Consider the following 10,784-nt stretch of genomic DNA (forward strand, 5'->3'; position numbering starts at 1 on the left):
TTTTACTTTTGTAACTGGTTCAAATCAGTTTTGTGGTATGATGATCATCAATCCCAATTTGTTTTGTTATCCTTGATACAAATTCCAGATTGACATCTAGATTGACAGTGAGAATGCAGCAAACCAATAATCCCGTAGATGTCGCTGTTGTTCTTGACCAAAGTCTTCTTGAAACCGAAAGGTTATTTTGAAAGTCTAAGGGGCATTTTTCATGGTAGATTTTGCTTCTATTTTGCCGTGGATAAAAAAAAACCGATTTAAAATAATTTTTCATGGCTGCGGACCTTCCCCCTCTATCCCTAAGTGGTTCTGTTTTTTCATGGGAAAAACCACGCAGTATTATGCACCGCTTACCTCTGTCCTCTTGTCCTTCCCCCTTCACTCATCTCATGACTCACCGGCCCCCCCTCCGCCCAACCACGCCCACTTTGTCCATGATGCTGCTTCGCTCTGTCTCACCTCTAGATGTTGCTCGCTCAGTGGAATGTAAATCTTGAAGTTTTCCCCTTATAACTCTGTCAAACAGTGGGGTGGGGGAGTACAGATTTCTTTAAAAAACTATTACAAAACCTTGGAAGTAGTTGTTTTTGGCAAGAGAGTGTTACAGCGCATCAGAAATTGAGCAATTCTTTTTTTTTTTAATCAATTCTGGATGAGCTTCTAAAGACCGGCGGGGGGTGGGGGTAGGAAGGAATGGGTCAACTCCTACACTGATCGCTATTTCAGGTTGTCCCTTGTAATCTGTGATGTTGCCACTGACCGAGTTACAAGAGGCCAATGTGTGATTTTTAAATGACAACGATCCCGAATTCCGGCATTCCCCCCCCCCCCCGGCATTTACATCACAATGCTCTGCCGGAAAGTTCTGACTTCCACAATCGGAGGTTGCCAACTCTATGGATTAAATAGTTTCCAGTTTTTAATGGATGAATATAACAATGGCTTGGTGCAAGGGTGTAGGCATTTTGCCTGAGTTGTTTTGCAGTGTAAAAATGGGGGCCTGGAACTGGGCACAGCATCCAGTTTCATAAAGAAGAACTGCAGCTGTGACCACGTCAGGCTCAGGGGCTTTCCCTGGCTGTAGTTTCCAGATAAAGGTTGTAACCTGGACTCATCCCTTGTTCCCATACAGGTTCGTCATGCTACTCCAAACCTCTCTTTCCAAACCTCTCATCAACCCTGCCTTCTGCCCTCACCCCATCACTAACTATGTTTGTGTGGTCATTCCTGTGGTATTTTCTCCCTGCTGTACACAACGTGGACTGATGTAAAATTTATTATTGGAATTATGGCTCACTGGAGAAAATCAGGGACATCTCTTTTCCCCAAATATTTTTGTGGAGTTTTTCTTAAGAATGATCCTGAGTCTGATTAAGGACTAAACAAAGTGAGTTTATTCAGAAATCACAAACTTGGTAAACGACTGAGACAGGCTTATTTCTAACTAGGGTCCATAACTAACAGGGTAACATGCGGCTTGTTACTCCTCTCTTCCAGAGTGGTTTCATAACATTCCAGATAAGTATCTGCTTAGTGTCACAGAAAGAATCTCTGGGATTCATAAAACCCATCTAGTTTACCTTCCCTGTGCAACAGCTGGGCGGAAAATGCAGAAAAGTCTACCTTGCTATCAGAATTACTCAGGGTTCTATCACCTTTCAATTATTAAATTATCCTTTTCCTTTTTTTTTAGATAAAAAGCCCTAAATGTTACTAAGCAAGTGTGTTTTCCTCTTTGGCATGTGGATAGTTAGTCCTTGCTCTTATTCTTGATGGAAATGTGCCCTTCATATCCATAGAGGACCTCCAACTAGCACCTAGAATTCGCCAAAGCTCATAGGACATATTCATACATTTGGTTTTAGGAAAAATTATGGTCAGGGGATAACCAGTGAGGAGGAGCTCCAGAGCAAAGAAGAAGAAGAGATGGTTTTTCTCTACCTTTTAAGGAGAATCAAACCACCTTACAATCTCCTTCCTTTCCTCTCCACACAACAGACACTGAGGGGTAGGTGAGGCTGAGAGAGCTCTAAGACAACTGTGACTGGCCCAAGGTCACCCAGCTGGCCTCATGTGTAGGAGCGCAGAAACCTACCCAGTTCACCAGATTAGAGTCTGCTGCTCATGTGCTGTGCTGATGTTTAGTCTTCCTTCCTGGGAATCGCCTATCTCGGTGCTGCTTAGTCTTGTTTACTTTCACAGCCTGTAATGCTTTTAAGCTTGTAACCTGTCTATGTTTCGCCATTACCAGCCTCACTTGCCTGTAGGCAGTCAGCCCTTTAATCTGTCTTTTGGCTCCTAATAAACTATTACTGCTTCAGAGCTACCTGTCTGGATGAGTTTGCTTATGGGATGCTAAGGACAGACACCTGATCCTGACATTAGACTGGTAATCCATTTTCGGGCTGCAGTGCCGTGTTCTCCCCACCACCATGGGTGAAGCTCTGGATACCAAAGTGCCCGATACCACGCGAGTTCCTGACCAAGACCTGGAGGACCCCAAGGTACCGGACGAGGAACCAAAGCCACCGGAAAAGCCGGAGGAGGCACCCAAGTTGCCGTTGGAGCAACCGCGGTCTCAGTGCACGGACAGAGCGGTGCCCCTACTTTCGGATGTTCATCCGCGGCTTTGGCCGGAGTCGCCTCGACCGTGGGAGCCTCCACATGTTACTACCCGGCGGCGGCAGGGAGTGGGCTCCGTCTTGCTGGGAGAGGACTGGGATCTTACAGTTGGCTCTCGGATGGGAGCAACGGGGGATTTCAAGGAACCACCCCTGTGGGGTACGGGATTGCACCAGACTCGGAAGTGGCGAGAAAGGGACGAGGACTTTCAGCTCCAGGAGCAAAAGTAGCAAAAACAAGATGAGTGAAACTGTACACAGAGTTTACAGGCATGGGAACCAGGGAATTGACGTGTAGCCAGAAACTGGCCTACCTATGTCAAGAGCCTTTACTCCTGCTAACAGCAAAGGCCTGACAAGGAGTGGGGAATCAAACCCGGTTCTCCAGATTAGAGTCCACCGCTCTTAAGCACTACACCATGCTGGCTCTCTGACTGCTGGGTAAGAACACCGCTGGTTATGCCCACAAAGACACAGTAAAAGGGTATAAAAATCATTTACGTGTCAGTGATCTTGATTTGTTCCTTCTTTTGCTAGGATTTTTCTTCTCACTGGAGAGCTTTGGAAAAGGTGCTCAGAAGCCCAAGGCAAGCAAGTAACATTTTAACAGTAGATCTGAAATGCTGCATAGTGACAGATGGTGTATCTGACCAAAACTACAGTTTATGGTCGATGAAATGGAGTAGAACTGAGGGCCAGCAGACACTGTGTTCCATTGTGTGGATTTTACATATAACATGGCATAGGTGTATCCCTGTGACAATTCATGAACCAGAGGGTTGGAGATATGGCCTGCAAACATTTCCAGTGTTTACAGTGACATATTTTTCCAACCTCTTTGGTCACGGAACTTCCTTTTGACTGTGATTGTTTAATGCATGCTTGAAACTGAACCACACAGATGATGATTGGCCGTATGCTTTGTTTTTTTTAAAAAAAATAGCACAAAAGAAAGCCCCTCCCCCACCTCGGTTGTACAGCCCAGCTTTTAAGCAATGGTTAAAATAGAAGGCATTTGCTTAAGCGCGTTGTGAACCCACAGTACGCTTGATCTCTTCCACAATCTTTTGCCAAACATTGACATTTTTCTGGGCAGCAATGAGGAACTTTTCAATTTCTTCACGGTATAATTCCTCTTGAATGTGGAATACTGGTCATTGTATTGTGTGATTCGTTCTGAAAATAAAAAAGTAAAGTAATACAACATTACTGTGGATCTCACATGCTCAGCTCTCCTTAATGACTATTTACTTGGAAGTTAATCTGAGGTGCATTCTACATAGTGATGCAAAATGGTGCCCCTGCTGTGGAAGTGGCAGCAAGTGGGATGGAGATGGGTGGGGAGCCCGCTGCACACTCTACCCTGGGGTTGCCAACCTCCAAGTGGTGTCTGGAGATCTCCTGGAATTACAACTGATTGGTTCACCTAGAGAAAATGGCTACTGTGGTAGGTGGATTCTATGGCACTATACCCCATTGAAGTCCATCTCCTCCCCAACCCCTGCCCTCCTCAGTCTGTACCCTCAAAATCTCAAGGTTTTTCCGCACTCAGAGCTGGCAACCCTACTTGACCCCCATGCTGCTGACTGCTGTCCTAGCCCCTCTGTCATATTGATACAGAAACACTAAGGGAATGAAATATCCCACTGAGGCCTCTTAGCCTGGCAACTAGGGGTGTGCACCATTTTTTCTGTATTTGGTGGGTTTATCAAACCCACAATTTTTTCAAAAATCCAAAAAACCTGGATTTTATTTATTTATTTATTTTAAAAAATGGGTTAATAAACTCAAAAAATACCAGAACCTGAAAAACTGGATCTTTCAGATCCACACCAAAGTCCACAGAAGGGGGGTAGTGTGGATCTGAAAGAAATCCACCCTACCCCCCTTCTCCAGACTCCAGAGAAGGCCAGCAGCGCAGATCTTAAAGAAATCCATGACACCCCCTTCTCCAGAGTCGGAAGAAGATGGGTGATGTGGATTTATTTCAGATCCATGCTGCCTCCCTTCTCTGGAGTGAAAGAAATCCATGGTGTCCCCTTTCTCCGGACTCTGGAGAAGGGGGACAGCAAGAATCTGAAAAAAAGCCATTCCCCTTTTCTAGAGTCTGCTCTGTCATTTTGAAGGTGTGATGTATTGTTACTGGTGCTTTAAGGGCAACTCCTAAGGCCTCTCTAGAAAGCAGAGGCTCAGGTCATGTGAACCATGGAGGAAGAGTTAGCTACTGAGGCCTAGTTGAGGCCTGTTCTGTTAGTTGGCTGTGGAATTCTAATAAACTGTGACCACTACTGCCTCCATTAATGACCCTTTCCATCCCTAAAGATATAACAGAAGGTGGAGATTAGCACTAATCTCTCCACCATTGATTGGCTGCAGGTATGACTTTCACATAGAGGCTCTGCCCATAACCACCCCACCATTTCCCCTTTTAGTTGGAACAAAGAAGATTTTTCTTTGCTCTGACTTAAGGGGGGAAACCAGAGAAGCCCCACGTGACATATTCAGAATGTTGTGTGGAGACTTCCCCCCCAAAAAACCCAGAACATCTCACTGGCCACATGAGGCAAAATCCCTGTGTGGGAATCTCCTGAATCAAAACTAGCTATTTTTTCTTCTCCAGAAGCCACCATCTTGCTTGAGTTCACAATTCCAACATTGCACAGTAGACTTGATTGGAATGAGCTCCACAAGCCAACAGTGGGCAACAAGACGACCCAACAAATCTAATATTGGGACATTATGCCCCCTATCAACCCTCTTCCAAAGTTACCTGGGTAGTTGACTTTGTTGAATAGTGGGAAATGCATGACAGTTAGGCCACTATCTCCTCTGAATATGTGACAGTCGTTCAGATTCTCCGTGTCATTCAGCTCTTTTTCGTCGATCTTGGGAAATGGGATTCTGTTTTTCTTACAGTTCTCAATGGTTTTCTTACAATACTCCAGGTCCAGCCTGAACAATACATTGTACAGCGGAACTATGACATCTTGCAATGTCTAGCACACTGGCACTCCAGTCACCCTTCAAGATAGTGATTGACTCATTCTGCATTGACAGCAACTTAATTCAGCTGATCTAGTTGGGATTGGACAGTTTACCTAAGGCCCCTTAGTCAGGGGTAATGGCTCACTCTGTATGGCTCACTTTTGCAAGATGTCATAGTTCCACTGTACACTGCATTAGTCAGGCCGCACCTGGAGTATTGTGTGCAGTTCTGGAGGCCTCGCTTCAAAAAGGATGTGGACAGGATCGAGCAGATTTCTCTTTGGTAGGCAGCTGCTCACTTAAGTAGATGCTCTGATTAGTTGCTCTGCCTTCCCCATACAGGTATAGATGATCCTTAGAGTTACAATGTCTACAGAAAAGTTCTAGATGCCAAGGGCTTATGCTAGCACTTGGCAGTAGATGCTCAGATAGACTGGCTGATTGCCAGCTCTTTCTTTTTCACACAGGTACATAACATAACACAGCCACTTAATTGGTCTCCAGAAGCATAACCTTAATCCACAGGGATTTACAAATTTACAAGGGTTTGCAGAGGGATTTATTAATTTTACGTCCTTAAAAATTAAAAATTGAACGATCTGACAAAAAAGAACAGAATGATGCTTTCCTATTAGCCCTAAATAACAAAGAAAGGAGTGGAAGGAATCATATGACAATCTAGTGAAATGATTCCAATGCTTCTTGTTACTACACCACGCTGTCTGTCTGAGGAGGATGCTCCTGGTTTACTCTTGCTGCTTTTTCAGTCAGGTGAGCAATGGGAGAAGGGAATTAGCTTGCATTGCTTGAAGAGTAGTGAAAAATCCTACCAGCATTTATCAATATTTCACTCCTTGCTGCAAACTGGAAGAGGGTGGTGTACTGTTTCATTGTCTTTTTTACTGCCTTTTTGCATAAAAAGGAAGACAGAGACCATATAAGAGGTTCATTTGTTTAAAGTCATACATTTTTGAATGAATAATTTCACATGGTTTTCATTCGAAAATGTGTCCGTGATGATGGCCCAGAAGCTGGGAATTCTAAACTAGAGTCCTGACTAGCGCCATTGAGCCAATGTGTTGCTATTGATGCCAGCAAGGGCATAATTTCATCCATGCCCCCTGCTTTCTTATTTGATGGCCATAATGGAAGGTGACTTTGACTACCAAAAAGGGCTAAGCCAGGGATCATGGGACTCATATACAAAAGCCATGTGGGATGGGGGCTGGATTATGAAAGGGAATTGAGTGAGACTGAGTGGAATAACTGGCTGGATCCAACTCAAGGGACCCTGTTGGCCATGAGAGAGGGTCAAGCAGCCAGATTGAGATTCATTAATACAGCATAAACCAGTAAAATTTTCCATTTCATTCCTTCTATGCTTGATGTTTCCCAAACATTGTGTTAGCTCTACACATGATGGACTTCCCCACCTCCAATTTTCACTGGAAATATTGCCAGATGGAACTTAGCTTCTTGTCTGTTGTACAGTGTGTTGTAATGGTTAAGAGCAGTGGATTCTAATCTGGAGAACCGGATTTGATCCCCCATTCCTCCACATGAGCAGCGGACTCTGGTGAACTGGGTTGGTTTCTCCACTCTTCCACATGCATCCTGCTGGGTGACCTTGGGCTAGTCTCAGTTCTTTCCCAACTCACACAGCCCACCTACCTCACAAGGTGTCTGTTGTGGGGAGAGGAAGGGAAGGCAATTGTAAGCCAGTTTGAATCTCCTTAAAGGTAGTTAAACTTGGGGTATAAAAACCAACTCTTCTTCTCCCTTACACAGAGATCTAACATAACAAATCATTGACCCAATCACCCACAGAGGGAGAAAACAGGATATCCAGTGCTGCAAGATAATTCGCTTGGCAACTAAGGCTGCCTTTTGACTCCATAGCACTTGATGTTTGGACTAGGATTCAACGATTAGCCATGAGGCCTACTTTGGCAGATAATGTAAGATTAACTGGGGATGTGACAATAAAAATAAAATAAAATAAGTCTTTTAAAAAATATTTTTGATTTGGAAAATAGGACTAGTCACAGTAGCTGAAATGAAAATTTGTATTATTGGCTTGGGTCTGAATAAACATCCATGCTAAACTGGAAAGGGGGCACAAGTTGATTTTTTTCCCTGCTCACTTGTAATACCTTCCTATTTCAAGATCCTTCTTCAATCAAACTGGAACTGGAAATAAAACAAAGAAATAGGAGATCCGTAGCCCTCAGCAATGCTACAAGTTTCTCAAACGATTGGGCAGGCTTGACCCAAAAGCCTTTATTAATGGTTCTGACCCCCATCACTGTTTTTGTCCTATTGTGTAGAGGCGCTCTTGCTAGTGGCTGATTTTCTTTAGCAAGAGCCTAGTGTTGACTCATAACTTTAAATCTCTCCTCAATGACCCTAAACTGCCATGTTCAGGACCTTCTTTCAGCTTGTGTCCTGGTGACTGACCACTTTCTAGTTCTTCTGTTTTCTAGCTTGAAGTGTCCACTTGAAGTATCTCTAGACTTTGCAGATGAATAATCAGATGAAGGCAGCACTTGGAAATAACACTCATGTGTCTGTGTTTCACATCCTGGGATTTTCAGGAAGTCCATTACTAGAACTGCTGTTTTTTATTCTCTGCTTGACCATCTATACCATGACCCTGCTCGGAAATGGCCTCATTGTTTTCCTCACACTGTCCAACCCAGCCCTTCAGACACCCATGTATTTCTTCCTTCGGAACCTTTCTTTCATGGAACTTTGCTATAGCTCCATCACCATGCCCAGGATATTGACGAGTTATGTCACTGGGAACAATAAGATCTCCTTTACTGGTTGTGCGGTCCAGATGTGTTTTTTCCTGCTTCTGGGCTGTGCAGAGTGTTACATCCTAGGTGCTATGGCCTATGATCGCTATGTGGCCGTGTGTCACCCTCTGAGGTACATGGCCATCATGGACAAATGTTCGTGTACCCTGCTGGTTGTTGGATCTTGGATGAGTGGCTTTCCAGTTTCCTCTGTTCAGACCACATTGACCTTTTCTTCTCCATTCTGTGGACCTAATGAAATCAATCACTTCTTCTGTGATATTCCCCCTGTGCTGAGGCTGGTTTGTGCTGACACTTCCCAGATAGAAATGGCTATGTTGATTATCACTGTGGTCATCATCATTGCTCCATTCATGCTAATCCTCATTTCATATGCTCATATCATTGCTGCTGTGGTGAGGATGAGCTCATCTGAAAGCAGGCAGAAGGCTATCTCCACATGCTCTTCCCACCTTCTGGTGGTGACTCTGTTCTATGGCTCTGCCATGACAGTGTATCTGTGCCCCCAATCCAGTGGCAGTTCAGAGAATGATAAAGTTCTATCCCTTTTCTACACAATGGTTACCCCCATGGTGAATCCCATGATATACTGCCTAAGAAACAAGGAAGTGAAAGCTGCCCTGTGGAAGACAGTAGGTTTCCAATTATAGCCTTGAGAGACATGAAGATCTTGAGCTATTGAAGAATGACGCAACCATGGTGTAGCGGTTAAGAGAGATGGGCTCCAATCTGGAGAACTAGGTTTGATTCCCCACTCCTCCACATGAGTGGTGGACTCTATTCTGGTGAACCAGATTGGTTTCCCCACTCCTTCACATGAAGCCTGCTGGGTGACCTTGGGCTAGTCACAGTTCTCTTCAAACTCTCTCAGCCTCACCTATCTAACAAGGTGTCTGTTGTGGGGAGAGGAAGGGAAGGCAATTGTAAGCTCCTTTAAGTCTCCTTTAAACAGGTAGAGAAAATTGGGGTATAAAAAACAACTCTTCTTCTTCTTCTGAATGTCCTCTGCATAAAGGAACCTGATTCCCCCCCTTTTGTGTTGTTTAAAATAATAATGCTATCCAGGATCAATATTGTAAGCTAAAAATAATAATATTGCTTTATAATCTGGGGCCCACTAACCTGAAGAACCATCTCTTCTGGTTTCTGCCCATGTGACAACTGTGCTCAGTGTATCAATAGCTTTTAAATTCTAAAAGCTGGACAGGTATTTTCTGTTGCTATCCATTCATCAGCTTTATTCTGTAGCTGCCCCCATGTTATGGAATAGCTTCCCAGAACATTTACATTTCTCTTCACGTTTCAGAGGGCTTGTCAAACAGAACTCTTTAGAAGATCCCTTGGCTCCCCAAAAATGCTGGTTCTGTGCATGTCTTGAAAGAAAGCACTCTCATTTAAATGTTAGTTTTAAAGTATTTTTAACTGGTTGTTTTAGTTATGTTGTTTTTAGAATTGTGTTATCTTGTATAGATTTTATTGTTGGTACTCACTTTGTGCCCCAGTTATTTTGAGGGTGGGGGAATTGAATGTATAAATGCTTTAAATAAACAGAATGACAAATAAATAGCCCTCTATTAAAATAAACAAATGGAGGACCCACAAGGACTTGTGGGAGGCATTGCATTCTGTCTTCCTCCACTATTTCCTCTTTCCCTTCCCTGGCAGTCTCCCATAGCCTCTCCTCTTTTCCTGCTTCCTTGTCTCCTTCCCACCCATTAGCTGATCTATCTGTGTGAGTGTGAGAAGAAAGTTAAGTCACACTGACCATTGACCATGCTGATAAATGTAAATCCCCCCCCCCCAAAAAAAGAGAGACATGAAAAAGAGAAGAACATGCAAATATTCATTCTGGATGAGGAAATAGACTCAGGATGCAGGATGGTGCTTAACACAGAGGTCAGGAAGCATTCTTATAGAGATCATTATTCCTCTCTGTAACTTGTCATATGGAGGGAAACTAAAACAACAGAACATAATCCCAGTACATTCACAGTTCTGCAAAGTGGTGCAGGAAGGAACATTCACTAATGGATTACAAAATGAGAAAATATATGTAGAACATTAAAAATACTAATAAAACTAGCATAAAAACAACATAACAACCATTGAGTACCAACATAAAAGGATCATCCCCATTCAAATGTTTGCAAAAAAAATCTATGATTGTAACTTCAATTGTGAAGAAATGAAAAGCTTCTCTATTCTGATCTTAGTTTCATAGTGACACTTGAATTTTATTTTCATCATTTTATATTAGTCTGTCAATTCATTGGGAGTAAAACAAAATATGGAATAATTTACCGATACAGATTTTAACCTATAGTCTCCAGAATCAAACACTAGCATTCTAGCTACTGGA

General features: G+C 43.3%; 1 protein-coding gene across 1 annotated transcript; it reads left to right on the plus strand.

Moving 5' to 3' along the window:
• The first annotated feature begins 8,127 nt into the window (after positions 1-8,127).
• On the plus strand, positions 8,128-9,075 carry LOC130489986 (olfactory receptor 10A4-like). Its single transcript, XM_056863775.1, has one exon. The coding sequence runs from the start codon at positions 8,128-8,130 to the stop codon at positions 9,073-9,075; it is 948 nt and encodes a 315-aa protein (XP_056719753.1).
• The last annotated feature ends 1,709 nt before the right edge of the window (positions 9,076-10,784 follow it).

Source organism: Euleptes europaea, chromosome 18 (assembly GCF_029931775.1).
Source record: "Euleptes europaea isolate rEulEur1 chromosome 18, rEulEur1.hap1, whole genome shotgun sequence".
Lineage (NCBI taxonomy): Eukaryota > Metazoa > Chordata > Lepidosauria > Squamata > Sphaerodactylidae > Euleptes > Euleptes europaea.

Bases quoted from the DNA above. Each gene is read 5' to 3' on its own strand.
- LOC130489986 (XM_056863775.1), top strand. From the start codon at position 8,128: ATGAATAATCAGATGAAGGCAGCACTTGGAAATAACACTCATGTGTCT.